This window comes from Pteronotus mesoamericanus, unplaced genomic scaffold (assembly GCF_021234165.1).
Source record: "Pteronotus mesoamericanus isolate MK-2021 breed Mesoamerican mustached bat unplaced genomic scaffold, CSHL_Meso_final contig_73, whole genome shotgun sequence".
NCBI lineage: Eukaryota > Metazoa > Chordata > Mammalia > Chiroptera > Mormoopidae > Pteronotus > Pteronotus mesoamericanus.
Genome location: NW_026555245.1, coordinates 29799355 through 29826401, shown reverse-complemented (window position 1 = coordinate 29826401; position 27047 = coordinate 29799355). Strand labels below are relative to the sequence as shown.

General features: G+C 38.0%; 1 protein-coding gene across 1 annotated transcript in view; it reads left to right on the top strand.

The window, feature by feature from the left end:
• FREM1 (FRAS1 related extracellular matrix 1) overlaps positions 1–27047 on the top strand; it is a 115729-nt gene that overhangs the window by 52939 nt on the left and 35743 nt on the right. Inside the window, 7 exon segments of the mRNA XM_054583175.1 lie at positions 135–331; positions 4751–4973; positions 7630–7774; positions 10884–11025; positions 13626–13821; positions 17730–17994; positions 25531–25945. Of these exon segments, the coding sequence (XP_054439150.1) occupies positions 135–331; positions 4751–4973; positions 7630–7774; positions 10884–11025; positions 13626–13821; positions 17730–17994; positions 25531–25945 (1583 nt within the window).

The window sequence follows — 27047 nt, the reverse complement described above, 5'->3', positions numbered from 1 at the left end:
TTCTTTGGTCAACTGCCATGCTCTCTCGTTTGCTTTGCTGAGAAATAGGCTATTGATTAAAGGATTAAGGACTAGCAGTTTAGGGGAAAAAAAAAGATTTTCTTATTTACCTGCTTTATCTTGCTGTACTTTAGCTTCATTTTGGTGGAAAGACATGAAGGCTTTGCATATTAACTATGTGCAGTCCAGGCACCTGAGGATAGAACCAACAGCTGACCAGTTCATGGTGTATGTCACAGATGGGAAGCGCCGCTCCTTGGAGATACCATTTTATGTTATAATCAACCCCACAAATGATGAAGCTCCTGACTTTGTTGTACAGAATATTACTGTAAGATCAGAATTTTCTATTTCTCTTATCATTTTCTGATTTTTATGTTCACCTTGTCAACTTACAGTGGTTCAGGTGTACTTAACACATTAAGGTGATGAGGAGTGTGGAGGGTGTAAAAAATGTCATGTGATACAATCACTTGAAAAATATTATTCTAATACTCATGATGGTAATGATAATAATAATTGCTAACATATAGCAAATGCATGGATGCAATTATAGTTGCATATATATATATATAGCATAAATACTTACTAGTTTGTAGGTACTATTCCAAATCCCTTACATGCATTCATATCTAATCCTCACAATAATCTCTTAGGGTGATGGTGTTATTATTGCCATTTAGTAACTGTAAAAATGAGGCATAAGAGGTTATCTAAGTGGCCCAAAATTACAGAGCTTGGAAGTAAGTGGCACTTAGGGAATTTGCTCCCATGTAGTCTGATTCCACAGCATGCCCTCTTAACCAGTGCTGTAATGGCAAGGACTCTTAACTCATAAATTACAGGCATCTTTTTAAAATCTAGCTATTTATAAAGATACATGAAATAAAAAATACAATTTAAAACCCTATTTTTATGCAGTTCTAAAAATGTTTTTATATAATAATATTTGTTAGTTTTATTTAAAAACATATATACAAAGCCAAAGTGGGAAAGGACTGAGGGAGGGAGGTGGGGGAGAGGGGCAGGGGAAAGTGGTGGCAGGAAGGTGGAGACAAATGTATTTGAACAATAAAAAGAAAAAGTTTATAATAGTTAAAATGGCCCATGATATCACCCCAAGATAATGCCTGTTATTTTTTAAATAATAATAAAAAATGTACATTCTTAAACAAATTAAACTGTTGATAAACATATACAATGAAATATGAAATTCTCCCTTTTCAACAGCTCCTACCCATAGTTACTCCCCATCAGTTGAGTTTTTAGTAATTAATGCCACCAAAAAGTCTGTGTACATACCAGTGATGTTTATGTATATGTGCAGCTTTTCTGTATGTTTCTACTTACAAATCAGGGACCATGTTATACCTACTATTCTCTACTTTAAAAACTAATTAATTATGTATGTTAAATTTTTAATAACAGCATAGAATTCTTTTTAAACACTTCTATTTTTAACATATGATGATTTAATCCAGGCATACCTGTAGCCAATCCTGACTAAATGAATGAGCTCAGACTTTGGAATAAGAGGCACTTGGGTATTACAGTTTTACTAGCTGTAGGGTTTGGGGTAAGTTATTTCTCTATACTTCTGTTTCCTCATCTTCACAATGAATAGCAAGTCTTCCTTAGCGGTAGCCATGGTGATCAAGATGGTCAGACACATAGTAGACTCAGTTAAATAGGTACCATTTGGATTATTGTTGTTGCTATGTTTGTCCTTTTTTTTTTTTTGACACTGACTGAAGCAAATATAACCTATTTTAAAACCATTATCTTACCTTATTTTTCACTAAAAAATTATCAAATTTTAAATGCAAAACTCTTCAGTTGATTTTTGTTTTATACTGACACTCAGTGGTAGATGAGAGCCACCCCAAGATGAGATATTAAGTGTCAGCTACTGCCTTTCCCCATCAGTTGGAACATGGATTTCTCTGAAGCTCACTTACATAATTACGAGACAGAAAAAAATTCTACAGATCACTTCTTCTACATCTACCTCTATTGTCCAGGGTTTAGGGTTGGGGTTTCTGAAATAATTAGACAACTGGGAAATTGTTACTTGCTCTTCTCCGAAGGTAACCATGCTTTTTACCTGAGCATTCCTTAGAGAATCTACTGAAGAGTAACAAATGTGGAGCCTTATTCAAATGATTTTAAACAATAATCATATTTATTTTGCTCTCTTGTCAGAGAGTATATTTATTTTGTAGATAACTGGGCTTCTATCAAGTTGTGTGCAGCATGCAAAAAAAAGTGAGGTTTTAGTTTAAGGTATTATAATTTATTTCAAATTTATCTACTAATGAGTATCTTTATTTTGTGTATATTGATTTAAACCTTTTATTTAAAATCTCAATAAGCAATTAGATAGACAAAAAAGAATCCCATATTTTTTCAATATAATTTCACAGTCATCTTGTGAACTGATTTACCATTTTTGTCATATAGTGAGTCCAGAAGCCCCAAGCTCTATGAAGAATAATTAGAACAGATTTTAGGTTGCTTTATGAAACTTCTTGGACAAAAAGACAAGTTACCATCAAAGATGATTTCATAATTATGTCACTGTGCATTAATATTTTGAAGCCACCTTCATCCTTAATAAGTAGGGCCAGATTAAAAAAATCAGCATAATTTTATCCCAGGTATCATATATGCAAGTGGTTCTTAATTATGTAAATTCAATGAAAAGCAGTTTCAGGAAAGCTCCCTTTATAGTCAATAAGAGAGGCTAAGGAGAAATGAGATTTTCACAAATGTAAACTACGTATGAGTTCTGTCCAGAAAAAGCCCAGCCATTGTTAATATAATGAGTGACATCACTGTATCCTGGCAGCCAAGGAGAGCAGACAGCAACGTGCATGCATGAACAATATCAACTTCACTGTACTGGTCAGTGGGGATGGTAGACGCCTTTGAGTGAGCATGTGTACTTTGTGGCTATCCAATTTAAAATGACTGAGTAGAGCAACAAAGCTGCATTAGATTTTGTGTTAAGCTTGAACAGTCCTCCACTGAAACTATTCAGATAATTCAGAAGGCTTTCAGGGATGATGCAATGAATGCAGTGCAAATAAAAGTGTGGCAAAAATGCTTCAAAGATAGTGGAAAAGAAGGCATGGCAAGGTTGCAACAAGATCAAAACCACGTTAACTGTGTTTTTTTGACTGGGGAGGTGTTGTCCATCACAAGTATGCCCCTCCAGGCCAAAAATAAATAAGAAGTACTACCTCAATGTTCTTTGTTGGTAGAGAGATATAATACAATGAAAACAGACACAGCTATGGGCAACTGGTGATTAGCAGCTTCATCACAACAACATGCCTATTCATGCAGCACATCTTGTGAAGTTTTTTGGTGAAACTCAGCCTCCCCACAGCCCAGATTTGGCGTCCTGTGACTTCTGGCTTTTCTTAAAACTAAAATCACCTTTGAAAGGAAAGAGATTTTAGACCATCGATGAGCTTCAGGAAAACATGACAGGGCAGCTGATAGCGACTGGGAGAACTGTGTGAGGTCCCAAGGTGCCTACTTTGAAGGAGACTGAGGTGGCATTGTCCTATGTACAATGTTTCTTCTGTCTTGTATCTTCTTCAATAAATGTCTCTTTTTCATAAAATATGGATGGGTACTTTTTGGACAGACCTCATATATCTTTCAAGGCTAAAATGTCCACTCAGCCATAATGACATTCCTGGTCTCCTCCACCCTTTTGCGCTTCTTGCTTATACATATTTAGTAGTACTGGATAATTTCTTCCTTGTGTCATAATTATTGAGGGATAGGCCTTTACAGTTCCATCTAAAATTGATTCTTTTGGGTATTTGTATTCCTTACAAATATAACACAATGACATTGCAGATTCCTGATAAGCATATGTTAAATAGATATGTTCTTAATAATTGGATCGTGCTACATTTCAAAATAGAAAGCAGAAACATTTCTTTATTTTCTTTAATTTTACTGTAAGAAAAAGAAGACTGAGACAGCTAAGTACCACATCAAGTTCTAAATGACTAGATCACACATGAAATAAAAAACATTCAGTTCTGTTTGTGCTTAAAGGAGTAGGAAACCTGATGTGAGGCGTGAGAGTGAAGGAAGGTAGTTCAGGAAAATTAGAAGTGTGAGGACCGGGGAGAAATGAGAGACCCAGAATTAAAATTTACATTCTGCATCTAGAGGCACCCTTCTCAATTATTGATTTCCATTGAAATCCTGAAGTTTTTATTGCAATGACAAAAATTTAAGAATACCAAGTGCCCCCGGTGTGTATAGCAGATATTTGTGCCATTTCTAAAACAGAAACATAAGAATTGTAAAAGGAACAAGGTCCAGGAGGTTAAAATGACAGATTAGGATCTGAAAGTGAAGGGTCTGTCTATAATCGGTTTTACAAGTGAACTGCTCTGTGACTTCCAGGAAACAAGCATCTTTTGGTTGCTTTTTTCCTCTACTTTTGAATTATGAAATTTTACAAGCACATAGTACCCTTTGTCTGTCGTAGAAATAAAGTGCTTTGAAATCTTCAGCAAAAACGTGGAAGAGATTAAATAGATTTTTTCCTACCTTCTAAGGTTATGTTACACCATAAAAATTTAGGACTCGCAACACACTAATCTCATGGGAAATTTGCAATAGGATATCTTAAAAAAATTTTTTTGAGCCACTGGCCAAAAGAAAGACCAGTTTTATTTTGCACGCAACTGACTTTTCTGACTTTCTGTCTGTTGTCAAGGTGTGTGAAGGGCAGATGAAAGAGCTGGATCCTTCCACCATCAATGCTGCTGATCTGGATGTCCCCAGGGACACCTTGCTATTCAGCATCACTCATAAACCACGTCACGGCCTCCTCATCAGTGGGGCATTTAGCAAAGACTTTACTAAGTATAAGCAGCCAGCCAACCCGGTCCAGAAGCAGGAACTTGTTTACAACTTTTCCATGGAACTTCTCAAGAATGGTATATCGTGTTCCACTTTTGTTTGTTTGTGCTTGATTTAATGAGTTAACCCAGAAAAGATTAAAATAAATCAAAGAAATAGGAAGTAAAAAATGACATCTACCTACTTTATTCATTTATACCTCAAGGGCTTTCTCTTGGCTCTAGATTAATGTAGGGCATGAAGAGCCAGCTAAAGAGAATGAGTAATGGAAAAGAAAATAATGTATTTTCTTTCACTTTTAGAGCATCAATAAAAATGATGTTTGTGATCTTTGGTGTTTTAGCTAAAGCAGTTAATGTCATATTAAAAAATTCCTTTTTAAAACTATTGAGATCATGGCAGTAAATTCAGGGGTTTGTCTGCCAAAATTTCCACATTTGAAACAAATATAGAACCATATACAGTAATTCATTGCTCTCTGAGGGGAGAATTTCCTCTTTAAGGAAATGACACATTGAAACAGTAGTAGCCTGAATTATATTTTTAATTACTCTTTTTTTAAAAAATCAACCTAAACCCATTTTCTACATATAAAAATACTTTTAAATCTTTGAGAGAAGTGTGCGCATCAAGAATCACTGCCTACGCTCACTCTCCTCCCTGTCTCCATGTCAGCGTCTGCTTCCCCAGCCTGGAGGGTCCTTCCCCTTTCTTCGTGGGGCTAGGCAGTCCTGTGCCTTCAGACCCAGTTTCCTATTGATCTCCTCGTTGGAGCCCACCCGGACCCTCCAAACCATTCCTTCTCTGTGCTCCATCTTAGCACTCAGTCAACAGTTCCTACTGTTTTTAATTTTTCCTTTCCTCAACAAGAGCAAAAGATCTCTGCCCCAGTTAATTTTGCAATACTTGACAATGTCATCTCATGTTTGAAGCTGAAAGGCTAATTCATATATTTCTCAGTTCTTATCAATTGCAAAGCTATAAATTCTGGAGCTTAAATGACATTACCAAGTCAAACCATGTGTAGCAAATAATACAACTTATTGTTACATTTTCCCCCCCAATTTACAACATAGGAAAAAGGAATAATTTAAATTTTATGTGCAAAAAAGTTAGTTTTTTAAAAATAACATTCATTGGTTATTGTTAGGTTAAATAATTATACACATATTGTGTGAAGTTTATACTATACGATTATTTGGGGGAAAAATAAAAATTATTCATATAAATTATTATTTTGGTGATATTCCCAGAGATTAAATTTTCACCTCTATGTCATTTTTGGTTCATTTATGGCTACATTTTTTCTTAACTTTTGTATGTTCTAACACACGTTCCCCAACTCCAAATATATAGAATGCATAAAACTGCTAGCATATTATGTAATCTGTTTATTATTAATTATTTTAAGCATCTTTTTTTACTTTTAAAATATTAATTGAAAATACAGTTTGTGATAGCTACAGTTTTTTTTAATGAACATACTGCATGTAATTTTTTTTTAAAGAAAAGTAATATTTATTGAAGGTATATGATAAATCATTTAATCCTCAAACTCACAACTTTATTACAACTGTTTCATTGGAGGGGGCAGGGAGTTTCAGAGAAGTTAAATTGCATGCAATTTTATACAACTGTCTTCTATTTTTAATATGCAGGTAGCTTTTAATTTCTTGATATTATAAGTTATATATCAATAAACATATTTTATATTTATGTTAAACATATTTTACATATAGTTATGCAAATGAATCTTTGGGCACATCTCTTATTTTTTTATAAATTTTTATAATGAAATTACTTGGTAACAAAAAGTGAGAATTTAGAATACTTTTAGGGGAAAAATTGCCTCGCCCACCATGTGCATAGGTGTGCCTATTTCCTAGTCAATCATGAGTATTATTTTTAAAAACCTTTGCAAATTTGCAAGTTAATAACAGCCTCTCATTGTTATCTTGATTTGAAAGTCTTAGATTTTGAGTAAAATTGAACCTATTTTTATGTTTCCTGACCATATGTTTCCCATTTTGTGAATTGCCTGATAATGTCCTTTGCCTGCTTTTTATCTATTCATATTGATTTATAAGAGATCATTAAATATTATATTTTTGTCACATTACAAACAATGCTCATATTATTTTTTCCTTTTGGTTTTTAAGTACAGAGATCAAAAATTGGGAGTCTTCCAAAGTTGTTCATCTTTCTCAATACTGTTTTGGCTTTCTGGGCCTCTTTATATTTCCACATGAATGCTATATAGGTTTAAAAATAGTTCTATACTTAAAGTTTGATTCATCTAGAATTTATTTTGGTTTTTGACTTGAGGTAGGGTAGGAATCTTTTTTTTATTTTTTTTATTTTTAAATCATGTTTATCCTATTACAGTTGTCTCACTTAGGAATCTAATTATAATTCTCCCCAAGTAATCAACTAATTTTCTATTTCATTTGAGCACCTTGTCACCATTTTTCTCATCTAGTTTATTAAATAATATGCCCTTTTGTCACTGATTTTAAATAAGATTTTTTTATCAAATACTGGTTTTTAAATAGGAATTTTTAATGATTAAAAGGGTACTCTTACTTCATAAAACAGTTTAATTTCACCCCATTGCACTGATTAATGATCTCTTGCTAATACCAATGGCTTGGAAATTAAAACAATTATCTGTGACATGTTGTGGACTTGTCTAATCATAAGAAAGATTTACTTCCTCTCTTTTTTCTCTTCCAGGAATGAAGTTGATGTATGTGCATGATGACTCAGAGAACCTTGCTGATGACTTTACAATCCAGTTGTCAGATGGGAAACATAAGATACTTAGGACCATTTCAGTAGAGGTCACCCCAGTCAATGACGAGAAACCAATGCTGACCAAGTAAGCTACCTGGAGAGAGTCCCTTTCAGATGCTTGACAGAATTCTGAGGTCTGGAAGGCTAGGTGTAAATGTAGTGTGTGTCCTCAGAGAGCAGCAAGTCTTCGCTTGCTCCTGTCTATCACACTTTGTCCCACCTACCCAGGTACCTAGAACTTCAGTGCAAATGTTACTCAGTTTAACCACTCCTAAACAATTCTCAAGTGAGCTATTTAATTATTTGATTTTTCTCCAGAATTTCTTTTTAATTATAAACAATTAAGAATGAATGTACAGTATAAAATTAACAGTATATTAAATAATTAAACACATGCACACGCATGCACCAAAGTGCAATTAAAATATAGCTTCAACTAAAATGTGATATTAACTGCCGCACATCCTCACTGTGGATTTGGTCAAACTGTTAACCAAGAGTGGCTGAGGGAGATACACAAATACTACTTTCTTACCATCTTGGTATTTCATTGTCCACCAGTTGGCCACATTGTTCCATATGAATCAACATCCCCTTGGTGCCTGATGTCAAAATAATTGCTTTTTTAAAATTCTGAGCTGATATTATTCATTGCATATTTTCTCAGTATTTCCCTCTGTAGTTGATCAGAGTTTGATCATAGGGTACGCTCTTTATCAATTATATTTCTATAGCTTCAGCCATATCTCTTAGTGGCACCTGTGCAGAAGTGTACATGGTTAGAGCTTTGTGTCTGCTAGTGCTGAGTGTGGACAACTATCTGCTCTTTGACCGCGCCACCTCCCCATGCAGTGGTGCAGCAGTGAGAGGCATCGACAGTCCAAGTTTTTATCAGGAAGTGAACAACTTTATAAAAGTGTGTAAACTCCCAAAGTCTCCTCCACTTTTCAAGAAAAGAGGACCTCAAACAAGTCCCTGCCAACTCTCCTGCTGTTCCCTTATGGGACACTAGCAAGGCCCTTGAAAAGCATTGTGGGAAATAGTGATGACAATTTTTTGAAAGGTTGCATCTCAGACATCAGTTTAACTAAGCGTATCCAACAGAAATTTTTCCTCTACATGGAATGTTGGATTGGTATCTCTTGATTTATTTATGAAATGCAAGTATGAAGGATATTGAAATATTATAAAACCTCCTTTCTTGAGGACCTCACTTTACCTAAGAGAGAGTGAGGGAGGTGAAAACTGGAGTTTATTAAGTGCTTACCATGGGACAGCACATTGGATCCTTTCACATATATTATTTCCTTAAATCCATTAACGTTGGGGGGAGTAGTTATTATTATCCCCACTAAGAAAACTGAGATCAGACAGGTAAAATTAGTAAGACATTCACCCAAGTCTGTCTGACATATTTCTTGCTATGGCCTTACTATTAAACTTCCTGGGATAGCTTCATCTACAGAATCACCAAATCTCCTTCAACACTGCTTCACAATCCCCACATTCGCTTCCTTTCCTTCTCTTCTGTCCTGTGGTGAGGAAGTTAGAGTCCTCCTTCTTTTCCTTCCATCTGTGTCCTTGGGTATATCACCTCTTGCCCCTTCCCAGAATGTGCTCCATGATGTTTTTTCTCCTGCATTTCCAATCTCTCCCTTTCTATTTTTTTCTGCTAACAAAACATAGGGATATAGTTAGTGGTTGAGGGACAAAATTCTGGAGCCACGTCGCCTTGGTTCAGCCACTTGTTGCTGGTGTGACCTTCAACATGTTACCTAACCTCTCTCTACCTTGTTGTCAACCTCTTTGTGAGTGGGGATACTAACATATCCTTTTCATAGGGTCGTTGCAAAGATTATATGAATTAAAATATGTAAAACTGCTTGCAAAATGAGCTAGTGCATAGTGAGAGCTCAAAAGTGTTAGTTATTGTGATTATTTCAAGCAGGTACCCTCATTCTGAAGCTATAAAGATGACCGCATTCCTCAGTTACAAGCTACTTGAAAGAAGAGCTTGTGCTCACTTCCTCCATTTCTGTCCACTGTCTCCACCCTCAACCACTTTATTAAAGCTGCCCCCTTGATTCCTAACCTAATCTAATGGCTCTTCTAATCTTACTGGACCCTGTTAGAACATTTGACACCATTTCTTTGATATCACTTTTAGATGCTATGGTACATGCTCTTGGATCCCTTGGTCACATCCCCTCAGCCCCCCTGTGGTTGCAATTGTGGTTGTGGTGGAACATACTATCCGCACTGTCAGAGCCCCTCCTCAGGTGCCCACGGCGCCTCGCTCCGCGCTTCGGCCTCAGGGCTTTCTCGGGAGCCGCAGGGGCTCATCCAGCAACACTCTAAGGGCTGCCTGTGGGAGCTAGTGGGTAACATATCCTAGCCTCCTATTCTTTAGCAGCACAATTTGAGACAGGTTTAACATGATTCTTCACAGAATCCCAGCAGTTCTCAGCCTCATACAGTAAAAATAACCTTTGTTGTCACTTCTTCCTTCTCTCACTCCTCACTCTGTCTCCTGTTCCTGCAAGCACTTCCCAAAGAAATTACCTGCAAAGGTCCTGTCCGAGGGTCTCTTTCGGTATAATTCAGATATAACATACTTTCCTACCTCTCTCTGCTTCTCTGTGAAAAGAACACTAGCTATGTGACAGGCATTGTATCAGATCCTTTCACATGTATTGCCATGGAAAGGGAGAGTGAGGTAGAGGGCCACCATTACCTAATGCCACCAAACTCGTAATGGTATATTATAAAAGGCACCAGAACTCCTATGGGTAAGTCATTTCATGTCTGTAAGTTTTTGTCCATAAAATTAGAGCAATGTTACCTGAACTACTTCAAGAAATTGATGTTATAGGAAATAAAATAGTAGAAACAAAATATTTTTATAAAAATAAGTTATAGCATAAAATTGTGAAGTCCCGTATATAAACAATTAGAAGTATGTAATTACCTCATACCGTTTTCATTATTGCTAAGTGTCTTTTAGGACTTTTATGTGTAATGAGAAATGAGAGCCTTTTACATGAGTCTGACTCACCATTTTTTTAGTACTTTGGATGCTGAATATTATTCCCTAATTGTTGAAGATTGGAAACTGTAGTAGTCATTAGTGAGTGTCCCCTGCTAAAGCAATACCTTCTGTTTTCATATCAACCCAGACATCTTCCTTTTTACAGGAAGGCTGAAATCACAATGAATATGGGTGAAACTCGTATTATTTCTAGCGCTGTTCTTTCAGCCACAGATGAAGACTCACCCAGGGAGAAGATTTACTATGTGTTTGAAAGACTTCCCCAAAATGGGCAGCTTCAGGTTAAGGTTAGTGGCCTTTTTACCTTCATTTTTTTCTAGCATAAATACAGCTGATATAAATTTTCTCAATACACAGGTTTCTATAACTGAATTTAGTCTCTAATAGCTATAAGTTGCCTACAAGTAGAAAGTTTAATTCTCCTAGTTTGGGCTTACCTCATACTATTTTAACTTTTCCACTCTACTCACAGTAAATGCGGCCAATAGTAAGGTTCTTAGCTGCTCCCTCCACGCCAGGGCGGCACCTAACTTTGAGCAGGGGGAGGGAGTTGTTGGGTTAAACACGTTGTTTAGTTTCTGATGAGAATCTTTAAGATACTTTTACTCCCCCTACTATAAAAAAATTTTAAATAGACTTTTTATTTTTAGAGTCATTGTTGTAAATATCAATAAACTGACTTTAAAGTTTATATAGAGACACAAAATGCACAAAATAAGTAACATAATATCAAAGGAGATCAAAGCTGAAGACTTAACATTAAAGGGAAACAAAGATGAAGGACTGGCAGTACCTGACTTCAAGACTTGCTATAAAGCTGCAGTAATTCAGTGAGTTTGGTGAAAGAATAGAACAAAATAAAAATCCCTCTAATTCATACATACAAATGTAGTCAACTGATCTTTGACAAAGAAGCAGAGTCAACACAATGGAGAAAAGACAGTCTTTCGACAAATGATTCAGACTGTGCTCGTGATGCCCATCACAAATTACAGATCAATCACTTGAAAAGGTCACTTGAGTAATCCGTCTAAATGTTTATTTGAATTGTGGATTAAGGCTAGCAACAAACACCACCAACCATCCCCAATGTGATTATTTGGCTGAATGCTTAACTTTGAATGTCATGTAGACACTCCTCAAAAGGCGGCAAGGATTCCAAACAGCTTGATTGTCTTAGATTGTAGGTACCATAGAGAATCAGAGTGAAGAGCAATCACTGATTTAAATTGAGGTACAGCTGTGTCCTTATTTCATTTCAAAGAGTAATGAAGCAGAAATGCAGTGCGAGCTCACACATTTGGGCGGCTTGGGAACTGACGTGTTTTGGATTCGTGGAAGTCCAGATGGGGCCGGGTTCCCAGGATGGTGCCCTGTGTCTCTCCCCGCTCTCCTGTGGTTCTTCAAGTCTCTGCAAGACCAGGGACCAGGACTCTAGGCTCCCTGGAATTTCTCCAGGGTTCTTGTTTTCTTCTTGACTTCCCTTGGTTTCCCCTCCTCGACTCTTTTTTTTCGTCCTCTTTTCGGGCTTGCAAATGATTTTGTCAAGTCAAAGTTCATGTTTGGGAGTGCGAATGGGGAATTAGGTGGAGACAAGAGAAAGCAAAATATATCTTTTTTCTGTATTTACTTCTGAGGAAAATATTACAGAAGGAAAAGTTAAATAGAATTATAGGCTGTCCAGTTTAAAACCTGAAAGAGGACCTGTTTTAAAAATTAAGTATACAAAGAGATCATAGAACAAAAACAATGAATTTAATTATTATAACATAATTAATATTTACCCAGTGAGCACTAGAGTAGAACATCCCTGTGCACAAATATGAGATGGGCAGAAATATTTAAAGATGAAACTTTACCAAAATGACTAAAAGGGAAGCGGTAACACAATGACGGGAGGGAAGGACGAAGCGTTTTTTGCCAGGAACTGGGAGTCTGAGGAATAATGTGTCAAGAAAAAAACAAGACTGATTTAAATGTCAGTTTTAGTTTCTTAAGCCAGACAGGAAAAACCCAAGATATCATTATGATCAACTTTTAGGATGGCGTTTTTCTCAAATTATGTCAAGTGATTTTTATGGGTTACTCTTGAAGAAACCTATGTGTTTTGAGAGAATAGCAATAGAACTATTAATCACATACAGATTTATTATAATTACATTGTCTAATACTCTCAGTTGTCAGCTCCCCCTAGTGTAAGAACCTCTTTTAATTGAAAATACCACAATTTCTGAACTGAATTATGTACAGAATATGTGCTTAACTAATGCTGGCTTGTTTTAAAACAATTCTGATATTTGTAGTTGTAGTTTTGATAACTCAGGGTATAAATATAGAGAGTAATAGAGAGCTTGATAATTTTCCTTGGGCTTTAGTAAGGCTAAAAAATGTGTAATGAGTAAGTACATCCATTCCATTTTTGTTTTATCTTCTTCAGATAAGCTCTATAATAAACCAATTTGATAATGTAGGTTTGATTAGTTGTACAATGATATGAACTAAAAAAAATAGAAAACCCCAGGTGAAACACATTTAATATTTAAAGGATCAATTCCAGCAGCTCAATTACCCACCTGCTCTCCTTAATTGGAGTATTTAATCTGCTATGATTGCTTATGATAAATACCTTGGAAGTAGCATTGCTGTTGAATTGCCATATGACTTTGTCAAAAAATCTTTTGGCTGATGCTATTTTCCCCCAAAGTATTAAATTCCTTTACTATATTTCTATGAAAGGAAAAATAAGGTAAAAATGATAAAAATTGAACCCAGAGTTTCTCTCAGCTATCATTATACCAGAGGTTTTCAGGGGACACAGAAAATGTCCACTAACACAGCTTGGGGAAAAGAAAAGCATGGGCAGCTGACTAATTCTGGCACCTTTCAGACAGGGAGGGACTGGGTCCCTCTCTACCCTGGCATGAAGTGCACTCAGGAGGAAGTGGATCTGAACTTGCTGAGATACACGCACACTGGGGCAATGGATTCCCAAAACCAAGACAGCTTCACCTTCTACCTTTGGGATGGCGACAACAGGTCACCTGCATTTGACTGCCAGATCACCATCAAGGATATGGGGAAAGGTAAAAGCATTTCTACCAAGGTTTACTGCGATCAGCTTTTATAACCACAAGAGAGCTGGTGTCAACACTCCAAGTTCTTTTCCTCCCTCCCTCCCTTCTTTCCTTCCCTCTTTCTTTCTTTTCCTTCCTTCCTTCCTTCCTTCCTTCCTTCCTTCCTTCCTTCCTTCCTTCCTTCCTTCCTCAACTGAGGATGTTTTGTTTATCTTTGCCTTTTTAGAGAGAGAGGGAGGGAAAGAAGGAGAGACATTGATGTGAGAGAGAAATACTCACTTGTTGCCCTCTCGTACACACAAGACCGGTATCAAACGCACAACCTTGGCATGTACCCTGATCGGGAATTGAACCCATGACCCTTTGGTCTATGGGAGACTGACCCAACCAACTAAGCCACATTGGCAAGGGCCTTCCCTTTTTTATTTTCTTTTCCTTCCATTATTTATACCCAAAATTCCAAAAGTTATGGTTCAATTCTGTGTCTCCTCGTCTACTCTACCTGGGATCTACGAGTTTCGCTGTGTTTGTTACTTTTAGTATTTCAAAAAGCCTATTGGAAATACAGCCTTATCCACAGCACGGTTGCATATGTTACTTTAACTGTCGAGGTGTTTTGCTTTAAGTAAATATTTGCCAAATCAATATGTTTTATCTTCAGAAAGTAGATTATTCCTTGAAAGTAGAGTCTCAAAGGAAGAAAAAATATAAGCAAGGGAGAGTGTAAGCCGTTGATGCCCAACGACCCCATACTTTAGCTTAGAGACTAGGTGAGGGGAATAAGGATCATACTTCATTCATATGTGTAGTTCAGGATCTGAATATTCCAAGGACCAAGCATAATCTTAGATCCTTAGTACGTGCTTGATTTACTTAATGCTTGCTTTTTTTCCCTTTTTTCTTTTTTTCTTTTTTTGCCTTGGCTGCCAGGAATCTCAGAGCTAAATTGGATGCTTAAGTGTAGTAACAATTTTACTTCATGTGCATGGTAAAATTACAGTTGTCATAAACTTTTTAAAACAAATTTTAAGTCAGCTTGATTGATTTTTGAGATGTTTATTTTGAGCTGTATAATAATATATTTTTATTTATTGGTTTCCTGGTTGTACAATAAAAATGTGTTCCATTAAGATGTTTAATAAGTGACTCTTGGATAAGCTAGATGTATCTCTTTACAAAAGTGAGATTTGTTCATCATAAGTATATGTCCAGGCAAAATGTAATACAAGTAATGCATCAGGGTGGACAACTAATGTGTTAGGACGGACAGACTACCTTCTCACTGCCTTAGCATAGTTCATCCCCAGAGCCAGGAGAGAGGGATGGATGAGGATTCTGTTCCACACAGCCTTCTGGGGATTCTTTCTAGCTAGAGAATCCTTCTTCTCTGAAGGCCTTGGAGTTACTCTGAAATTGGGATGTGGAAAAAAATGAGAGGGTTTCATTGGTGAGGTTTGGAGGTAGGGTACCTGCCTTCCACACATCCCAGTGGCTGAAATGCAATTTCATTCTACATTAAGGGAAGCTGAGCAATAGAAACTCTTACTGTGTGCCCAGGAAGAAAAGGATTTGAGGTGGGCCAGTACCTCACCAGTCTGCCTCACCTGACATGTGATCATATTCTGAAAGGATTACTGAAGACATTAACTTATTAACATTGTCAGAAGCTCTGAAATTATTCTCAGTTTCTTTTTACATTGTGGTGTTTTATATCTGTATAGTTTTATGTATGTATGTATGTATATATGTATGTATGTATGTGTTTACCTAGCATGAGTTTTCGAGTTACAGCATAACTTTATAACCATAATTGTTCATCTTGAAATAAAATTACACTGAACTGTTAGACTAAATCATAATCCTGCTATTTGCACTTTGGTTAATTCCATTTGGGAGCTATTATAAATAACATAAGGTCCTCCAGTTGTGCTGTGTCCTCAGATTTGCACAGTGACCACAAAGGCACAGGGATCTTTGAGAAGTTTAGAAGGAGATGGTCTATAGTTGACCCTACTCCATACTCTGCCGTTAACAGTGCTGAAAAACTGCACTGAGGCAAAACACGGATGCTGTTCCTCCTTTCAGATTCATTTTCTGTTCCTCAGGAAACTGCTTGTGGGTGATTTTTGTTTCCCCACTTTTGTCCATTCTTCTTACTGCTTTGATGTGTTCATCTTGACTCCCTCTGAAGCATGTGGGGCTCATATTTTGATTTCAAGTTAGGATGGTCATTGATTCTACAGTGGACCCTAGTTTCATAGAATTTTGAGTTAAAATCATGGTGTACCAAAAGGATCAGTTTGATAATCTAAAACAGGTTTTCTCAATGTTGGCCCTATTGGCATTGTGGGATGAAAAGTTCTTTATTGCAGTGGACGTTCTTGTACTTTGTAGAATGTTTAGCACCATCTCTGGCCTCTGTGCGCTAGAAGCCAATAGCACCTCCCAGGCATGACGACCAAAAATGTCTCCAGACACTGCCAGATGCCCCCTGGTGGGGGCACAGTCGCTCCTCAGGGGAACCACTGGGCTAAAGCTGTCTCTGCTTGATGTTTTATTTTCACTTTTTATTTTCTCATGAGACTGAATAGCTTTTCAAAATTGTATTGACAATTTGTATTTTTTAATTTAGAATTGGTTTGGCATTCACCCATATTTCCTTTTGAATAGTCATCCATTTGGTGTTGAAGTATAAGAAATCCCTGTGTACTAAAGAGAGGAAACAAAAAAAATATAGTGTTTAAGCCTGTGCTCAAGTCAGATAGCTTGAGTACAGATTCTAGCTCCACCTTTTATTAATTGCACAATAATTAACAAGTTAGTTAGCATTTCTATACCTTAGTTTCCTCATTGACAGCCTGGGAAATACCGTAATAACCTACCTTATACTGCTGGTGTGAAGATTAGGAGCCCTTAGAGTTGTGCCTGGCACATAGTAGAAGCTCTATATTTTAGGTATGATTATTTTTTAATGAACAAAATTGGATTATAATTCTTAATTTGTGAAACACTGCATCATTATTAGTCCACGTGTGACCCACTCTGCTTCACCCACTCATGCACTCACTCATACGTTCTTTTTAAGATATATAATAAGCACCTGTGCAACCACCATACAATGCAAGGACAGAAATATGGACAGTGACAACATCTACCTCTGTTCTCTTCCCATCCTCCATCACAAATTTTGTGCTAATTATTTTCTTACTTTTGTTTATGGTTTTCTGTGACTTGCTCACAAAACTAACTGTTAGTAAGCTGTATGTGTGTTGTTGCCTGTAGCTGTAGTTCATCCACTTTGTTATTATGTTAGATTTATTTGCATGAATAATGTGTTTATATACTGACTTTTTGAAAAAGCATTTGGGTTGCCTCCAGTGTTTTCAATTACAAGCACTGCTGCAGTGGCCTTTCTGGTCCATGCGTCCTGGGTGCCAGGGTACGTGTTTCTCTGCACGGCACAGCTGGAGCACAGTCACTAGCTTAAGAAGTGTGTGGCATTCAGCCCTTTACAAAATAGTGCCAAACTGTGTACCCATCTATTCTTTTACCGGAATCATGTCAAAGATTTTCTTGACCTACATCCTCTTCAACATTTGGCATCTTCAGATTTCTACATATTTGCTAATCAGTGGGTTACAAGATGGCAACTTATTGTGATCTTGATTTATATTTTCACAATTGAGATTGAGAGTCTATTTGTATTTTTATTGGCCATATGTGTTTCCTCTTCTGTGTAATATCCTCTCACAGCTTTCGCCTAATTCTTTCATTAATTATAATTGTATAAACCTTTCTACATCATGCTAGTTTTGATTTCTGCACAGTTTGGGGGGTTTTTTTTTGTATGCTTTTTTACCTTGGATGTTTGTTTTTTTTAAATTGGGTTCTTGACCACAACCTTTTCTGCCATGTAGGTGATATTGTCATCCTTGCAAAACCACTTGTCGTGCCTAAAGGGGGCCGAGGATTTTTGACTACCACCACTCTCCTTGCTATGGATGGAACAGATAAGCCTGAGGAACTGCTCTTTGTCATCACCTCCCCACCACAATATGGCCAAGTGGAATATGTCCACTATCCTGGCGTCCCCATTACAAGCTTCAGCCAAATGGACGTAGCAGGACAGACAGTCTGCTATGCGCATAAGAGGAAGACACCTGTCCCCAGTGACACATTCAGGTGAGCACCTGGGAAATGTTTCAGGACCCCTTCCCTGAATCAATGCTTAGAAAGACAGAAAGAGGGGAAAAGGAGTCTTTTTCCAGCTCTGGTATGTCTGCGTTCCTCTCCCACTACCTAGCTGTGTAAAGGTGAAGGCGCACAATTAAAATGACAGCAGCAAGGCAAGAAATTAGGGCTTGTTTAAAAATAAACACATAAACAGATTTAAATGCAAGCTGTTCTATGAGGAATGTGAAGACCTGAGGATACTGTCTAAGGGAAGATGGAAAAGGAATTCACCACTTTTTTGAGTATGTTTTTCTATATGAGGAAAAGGTATTTACTAGTAAACATTTGGCATGAGCAGATACTGCCTTGTGACACAATGTGTTTGGCTAACTATATCATAAATCATGTTGTCATAGAGCAGATCATATTTCCCCATAGAAACAATGTTATAATTGGGGGCTGTGCACCTGTTCAAGGATTGTGTATCAAATAAATCATTGGAATGAATAACAATCTGGTGAAGAGGCAAAGATACTACATTAATGAAAGTCTCCATTCATTTAAAATACTGAAATCTGTTTCCAGTCACATAAAGCAGAAGAAACTCTAGAGGGTCTATCATCTAGCAGTTCTCAAAGCTGGCAAAGTCAAGGTCCTTGATCTAAATACATGCCTTCAGGGCCAGGATAAGAACCAAAAAACACTGGACTAGCCTTTGGGGGAACCATGGTACATATCCAGCCCTGAGTTTTACCAATTAAGAAGGAGGCCCTGAGAGCATTGGTTCATCTGTTGTACACGCAGGAATTCTGAACAATTTTCACTGTGTACAACCTTCAAAAAATAACTATAAACTATAAAATAACATAAACATAACATACTTCTATGTTAGTCAATGGTTTCCCACAAATTGTAAAGTGTACCAATACATCCAAGTTCAAATACCACTATCATGCATTTTTATCTACCTAAATTCAATGTCTGCTATGATAAACACTGTTTAAAGGTCAGTAAGATGATTTTTGCTTGCCTTTTTAGCATTTAGAATTAAGATTTTGGATAGTTCAACTGTTAAAAAAATCCAGGGAAGTTTGAACTCATACCTTTTTTTCTCTTGACAAATGTCCTGAACAAGCAGATAATCATTCGATAATTATTTGATTAATCAATATCGTTATAACCAATTCAGTGCTTGAATGCTGGTAGTCATTAACTAAATAAAACATGAGGTGTGGGGATTCCTTCTGACATTAGTTCTTTTGCTCAAGAAGTGGTGCAGTGTAATTGTGGAGGCACAGCCTTGGGGTCGATTACTGCCTCCATTGCTTCCTCCACTTATTTGCGATTATTCTCATCAAGTCACACCTCCTCCTGTGCTCCCGTTTCCTCTCCTCTGAAAAGGAATGATGCTTGTAGTATCTGCCTTACAGGATTGTTGGGAGGTTTAAATGCGCTTATACATATAAAGTGCTTACAATAATATGTCGCACGTAGAAAGAACCAAATAAGTATTAGCTGCTATTATTGCTACTGTTGTTGCTGTTACCATTTTTCATTATACCCTTTGACCTCCAATTTTTCTAACACCAAGCATAATCTTAAGGGAGGAAAGAAGTTACACCAAAGATTGTTGTTTTTATTCCCCCCGCCCCCGTTAGAGGAAGAGCGGTTGCTCCTCAGTTTGATCTGTGTGTATCGGATTCAAGGCTTTTACTTTGATGCTTCTAGACCTTTTGCTCTCATCTATTCCCACTCCCCCCAGTCAGTGCCCATCACAGAGTCTGCTGAAGACGTTAATAACTTTACTGATGAATAAATGTGTAAAGACATTCAAAAATAAATGTTAGGTATTAATCAGATGATGGTGATGAACTAAGAATGAGAAACAAAGTTTTCACATTCAATGATACTGTAAAACTTTCTTATTTCACATCCATAGAAAGTCTTACTAGATGGTACTTTAGAAATCATTTATCCCAGGAACCTCTAAATTTCTAGATTTTCAGAGTTACCTGTGAGATTTATCAAAATACAAATTCTTGGGGCTCACTGCAGAGGGGTGACTTTGGTAAGTCCTGTCTAAGGAATGAATATTTTTATGAGCTCTCCACGGGGATCTAATGCTGTTGGAATTAGCAACAGCTGACCTGGCCCAGGCCACTGCTCTAAGTGCTATGTTCTGCAGAGTTTTGAGGATAGGCAGGAGCTCTCTCAGGGTTTCCCAGAGATAGAAAATGAAGGGGCTGAGTTGGTGGGGCCCTGGGCCCTCACCCCAACTTACTAATAGGGCTTTGTTTTGGTGGATTGATTTTTGGTTTGTTTTGCATACTGGACTTCCTTTGATCAGGTTTTCTTTCAGCAAAAATGCTGCGGCTCTATTTCCCAAAGTGTTGTTTATACCACCTGTGATAGAAGGATGCACAGTGAGGCGGGCTGGCCCAGCACAAAGTGGGGAAGAGTGAGAAGCTACTCCCTTTTAGTTTTCTCCACGTTCCAGGCTATTTCCAGAGGGGAGTCTCAGGTCTGGGCTAATATGTCCTTAACAGCTTTTCAATATTTACTCTTTTCTCTTTTTAACAGAGAGAGTACAGGGCTCAGGCTCCAAGCCATTGGGCAACAATATCCAGCTAGAATTAAAAAAAAAAAACTTCTCTTATGTGTATTTTTATAGTATTTTTGCTGATTAAGTTTTTAATATTTGGAAAGTTTCCTTTCAAGGACACTTATTTAAGTAAAAGAGTGAGTTGATATGAAGCAAAGTATTAAGTAATAAGAGTACAGTTAGTATAAGAAAATGGTAACAATTATGAAGGTAATGTTGGAATGGCTCAAGATTAGGCAACAGGTCTATAGGGAGAAAATAAATAACAAAGGTTGAAAGCAGCAATTTAGTTCAAGCCTTTCATTTGCATGTAGGAAAGATAGTATTGCTTGAACACCTGCAATGCATCAGGCAGTGTCCTAGACCCTTTTTGCATATCATTTCCTTTCACCTCCACCTTGAGTGAGATGGCTTATTCCCATTTTATGCATGAGAAAACTGAGGGTCCATCAGGCAATGAAAGTTACCTAAACTGAAATAACTGAGAATCAGGGCTGAATTTGGGCTGAGATCTCATTTTGGAGAGTTCTTTCCTTTATACCTCATGGTGCCACTAATTTGTGGAAAACCTGCATGTGTGCAAAGGAACCTCCTCACTGTGTCGTTCTGATGTTTGGCCAGCAGTTTTGCATATTTATGATGGAAAAGCCTAGCATCTGCCTGAGACCCTCGTTCTAATCTTGTCCTTCCCCAGCCCAATCATGGACTGCTGTGTTGTTTGTCAGGTGGCGCTGAACCAAAGCTGAAAGCCTGTTTTAATGAAAGTGTGATCATTGTGCTTTTTAAAAATTAAATATATGCAACCGAACTAATCACCTAAATTTATGTTGCTTGCTGCTAAATCTGGCAAGAAATTTGGCTGGATAGAAGAGATAAATTCTGTGGCGGAGGATTTTTCTCTCTTCTCTTTTTTAATGTAAGGTATGGCAGCATTAATTAAATGGAGCGAGGGGGGAGTTTAATGATCAGATTTTACCTTCTGCAGAAATATTCTGTGAATCATAAATTTCTCCAGCATTGTTTGGTGCTGCTGGCCTGGAAGAAAGATTTGGCAGCACATTCTAGGACAGATGACACCAAGTGATTAGCAAGCTGACTTCAGCTCCTGGCAGCCGTGCACTAAAAGAACATGCTAATATCCCCCATTTTTGACATGCCGGCTGGACTTTTTTTTTCCCTGAGGAACTGGCTCTATTTATGATTCCATTTTTATCCTTTAAATGCCATGACAGATGGCAGATTCTTCAGCCAACTCTATTGCCAGGAAATGCAGAAAGCTTGAAAGCACCATGGTAATGGTGAAATCAGACCAGGCAGGCACCCAGGCAAATCTGAGAGTCATTCCCCAAATTTCATGCGAACAATGGTCATCTTGGCTGTCTCTTCTCAGGGAGGTGTAATAAAGGAAATTAAACAAAATAGACCCACAGAAGGAGTTGCTACCTCGATATCACCAGCCTCTTAACCTTGGCACGGGTGCCATTATAGCAATGGCACTGTTGTTTTAAAGCTTGAGGATATGCTTGGAGGCTTTCTGTGGGGGGAGGGAGGGGAGCCTTTGGAAGATCACCTGGTTAACCTTTGCAGACACGAACAGTGCTGACCTTGTCGCACTTGTTCTGCTAGGCTTGCTTTGACTGGGAAGCCAACCCTGACTGTTCACCCCGTCCCTCTCTCTCTGATAGTGTTTCTCTGCCTGTGAGTAGTTTGCATTGTTCCTCGTGAGAGTGAATGATGTGTTTGATCGAGTCGTGTTTAGAAATTGCGTCCTTTTCACCACTGGCTTATTAGCTTTAGGTCAGTGCAGACAGCTGCCTCGGCATCCCAGCTGGGAACACTGGCCTCAGTAAACATATTTCTTTCTCCTCTATGGCCCCTGCCCAGCTTGTCCTCAGTCCCATCTGTCTGATGTCAGGCTGCCCATTTCCAATGTGGTCAGATCCCCATGATGAGGCAGAGAGGAGGGCGAGACCGACGGCCTGGATCATGACATCTTCACAACAGGTCACACGCTCATAGATAAATGCAGCCAGCCTGAGACTGAGCTTCGCAGACGGGTCGGGCGTTGTCAGATTTCAGTCTCTCGGGGGAACAGTCAGGATCAGATATGCAAAATGGCTACCTCTGGTTGAGCCCCCAGTAGCAACTGGAGCTCCCACTTACCTCCTGGCTCCTGAGCCTGGCTCCCACCTGCTTTCCTCTTCCTTTTCTGTGGATATTGCACAGGTTTTAATGGGGCACAAAGTCTTTAATTCCGCAGTTAATGCTAATACTAAAGATAGGTGTGTCTAGGCTTAAATTTGTGCTCAACTGTAAATGGCTGGCTTAACGTTCTCTGGAAGAGCACATTTTGAGATAGGGATTTGGTAGGGAATGGAAAACCACTTTATTTGTGAAAGAGGGTAAAATGGGAGGCATGAAACGAATTTCTGGGTGCATTAAGCGGAAAAAGGGGCAATTGGAAGCAATGAGAGAATGGCTAGTCTCCTCCTAGTTCTGCCTCAAGTCAGATAATAGGCTCCAGGGAAGACATATGAGAAAGGAACAGGGAAACAACAGAATGAAGTCATAATTCCATGGACAGCTTTCCCTGAGGAATAGACCATGATTTTATACCTAAAAATGTATAGCTCTTGATCTTTGACACTGGCAAGGTAACTAAGAAGTAAAAAGTTGAACACAGATATTTTTTCTGGGTGTGTTTCTATTTACTTGTTAAAAAATAATTTTGTAAACACTTCATGATTCCACAGGAAAATTACCCCATTTTCTTAGAAAATATCAAAAGTTCAAGTTTACAAAAGGAAAATTGGTGGTTTTGTTTGAAGGAAACAAGGTGACTTTGCTCAATCTACAATTTCAAAGTTAATTCAATACCCTATTCAAACTATAAAATAACGCTGTGGAAAAAAAGTAATGGTATGTTCTTTGCATGTCTTGGTGCGTGAAATGTTGAGATTTGCTTTGTCTGTTATATTTCTCTTAGCATTTTAAACTTTTGGACATAGATTCCTTTATTTTCCTTGTAGGCAGTCTTGTCAACTAGATAATTAAAAAAGCTAAAAAATGTTAGCCTAGCCTTCAAAGCAAAATCTGGGTCAGCCAAACTCATCTCCCTTTACTTTTGGTCCAGCTGCTCATCTCTCTCAGCCCTTTGCCTCAAGCAAGCTGGTCGACTCCTTGTGCTCACACAACCTGGTTCCAGGTTTCTTCATGTTCAAAAGCAAAGCAACAACAAACCTTGAAGGACAAAATACATTTTGCAAAGAATAAAAAACTTGGTAGCTAAATTTGTCAGGTTAGTAAAATAAATATAAACCCTATTTTTTCTCTAGTTAAGGAAAGAACCTCCAGGGTGGAGGGAGGTAGAAGAAGGTGAAGGGGAAGATAAAGAGTGACAGAGGAGACCTGCCTTTGGGCGGTGAACACGCAATAGAGTGTAACACAGATGCTGTGGTATAGAACTGTACACCTGAAACCTGTACAATTTTATTAATCAATGTCACCCCAATACATTCAATAAAAATTAAAATAAACAAATAAGTAAAATAAAATTAACCAAAAAAAGAACCCCCAAAGACAATTCTTATATAATTTAATGTTATATTCAGCTAAAATTATTTTAGAGGCTTTTACATTCATAAAATGTAAGAGTGTATATATACTCCATGAATATTTCTAGCAACTATGGTACACAGAGAAAAACTAATAGACACGACTTCATGATTATTTTGAAGTACATTTGTGATGTCTGTGGTGAATTTGTCAATTATATTTTGAGACTAGTGATTTCCTACCTTTTTGGAGTTTTAATAGTGCATTTTATGGGCTTAATTTCATGATATTCTCAATTCTCCTTAAAATAAAAATTACACATTGAAATTTTCTAAAGATGATTTAAATTAGTTTTATTTTGAGATTCGCAGTGGTGGGTTAATGTGATTTAGGGGTGAATACAATCAGAAGCACTCAGGGTTGTGAGAGAGATTTTCCTTATCTTGAATTTATATCATTTCAGCTTTCTCTTCATGACTCGGCAGCGCTCAGATACCCACTCTTTCTTAGTGGTTTGCTATATCAGCATTTGTTAATAACTGCAAGAGCAGAAGGCATGGGTCCAAAGACCCAGTTCTAAACCTAGTTCTATCTCCTACCTGTCTTACGATCTCCACCACGTTTCTGAACTTCCCTGCTATAATTTTCTTTTCTTTAAAGCAGGAAAGTAATCCTTGTCTATTATAACTCCCACATTTCTTGTAGGAGGCAAATGTATTGTACAAGCACAAGACAAAGGATTAGCGTGGCACATGATATTGTAGAGCTGGAAGGTAACGAGCGATCATTTGGTCCATCTTTCACTTTGCAGAAGAGTGAAAATGAAGCCCAGAAAGGACAGATAAGTTAGGCATGATCACATGGCTAAGTAATGTGACCTTATGAAATATACCACAAATATACAATACAGTAAATTTGCTAAATTCAGCTTACTCAGCCCTTGATTGAATTGGCTTCGAATAGTCTGTATTAAAAGTTGAGCTTATTAAATTCTACAAAGAAAATACAGTTGCAAAAATATAACTATATAAAATGAGTGATCTCTTCAAACTCATGCAGTGGGTCTACTTGGAGCCCAAGTAGGGCAAGGAACTGTGCTAAGCCCCACAAGCCAGAGAAATATCACTGGCAGCATTCGCCCGCTCCACCGTAAGAGTCTACCATCGATATTAGTAAGAAAATACTTTTGCGTGTGAAATGGGCAATTTGTGTGTTATCTAGTGACTTATTTAACAGAACAGCGTCCTTCTGAAAGACCTGCCCTTGATTTTTCATTTGAGTCCCAACACAACATATCCTTTAGTAAAGGTGTGTGTTGTTATCATTTCATTCCAGTAGCTGGTGACACAAGAATCCATGCTGAAGGCTGCCTTGCCTCTCTTTGCCAGATTCATTGTCAGCAATGGACTGCAGACCAAGCACGGCGTGTTTGAGATCATGCTGGAAACTGTGGACAGAGCCTTGCCCGTGGTGACCAGGAACAAGGGGTTGAGACTGGCCGAAGGCGCCACAGGCCTGCTTTCCCCTGACCTGCTGCAGCTGACCGACCCTGATACTCCTGCGGAGAACCTCACCTTCCTTTTGGCCCAGCTCCCGCGGCGTGGCCAGCTCTACCTGCGGGGGACAGTGCTGCTTCAACACAACTTCACTCAGTGGGACGTAGACAGGGGGCATGTGGCTTACAGGCACTCAGGAGGGGACTCCCAGCCCGACCACTTTACTTTTATGGCCACAGATGGGACAAACCGAGACTTTGTTGTGGATGGGAGAGTGTGGCAAGGACCTGTTTCATTCACCATCCAGGCAAGTATGAGAAATACGGTTCTTTGCCACTGATGTGCAGGAAATAACTTCAAGGAAAACTGTTTCCTTCTTTCCTTCAAATATGTACTCTGTGACTACAGTATGCTCGGCACCCAGCAAGGCATCAGGCATATCAGTATGAACAAAACAGATGTAGTCCCTGTGTACAGGTAGTGATTGACCTTAGGACTTAGTGGTAGATAATATAGAAAGGAACAAAAAACACAGGCTTTGGAGTCTGACACAGCTAGGCTGGAATTTCTGCTTTGCCATTTACTAGCTGTGTGACCTTGAGAGAGTTCTTTAACTCTTCTGATTCTACTTTTCCTTCTTTGTATTGTGGTGAGAATGAAATAAGATTAGGTATTAAATGCACCAGTACATTGCCTGAGACATATTAGATTTTCAATATCTTATAACTGCTATTATAATATTTAACTATACTATTATGATGATGCTTACTGACCCATGCCATCTACTGTTATTTGAATGGTTTTTAACTAGATATATGGAAACTTACAAGGCAGCATCAGTGCTACTCGTGTATAATGATGAGGATAATATTTGCAGCAGCTGCAGTTTTTTGAACATTAAGTGTAGGTCAGACCCACTTTACATATCTTCTTTTTTTTTAAGATTTTATTTATTTATTTATTTATTTTAGAAAGAGGGGAAGGGAGGGAGAGAGGAGGACATACATCAATATGTGGTTTCCTCTTGCACGCCCCCACCGGGGTCCTGGCCCACAACCCAGGCATGTGCCCTGACTAGGAACCGAACCAGCGACGCTTTGGTTCACAGGCCGGCACTCAATCCATTGAGCCACGCCAGCCAGGGCTACATATCTTCTTTAATTCTCATAAAAATCCTCTGAGGAATATGTTATTATCTCCATATTATAGATGTTCAGAATTAAATAATTTGTTGAAGTATATATAAAAACCTCAAATTTTTCTGTTCCCATATTTGGTCTCCTTTCTACGGCACTGTACTGCCATATTTGTGTTGACTATAGTGATGATTCTAGGAGGGCATAATGTGTTTTCCATTTTTTAGTCAAAATACATCTAGTATGTCTGGCTCTCAAAGCCTCGAATTCTCT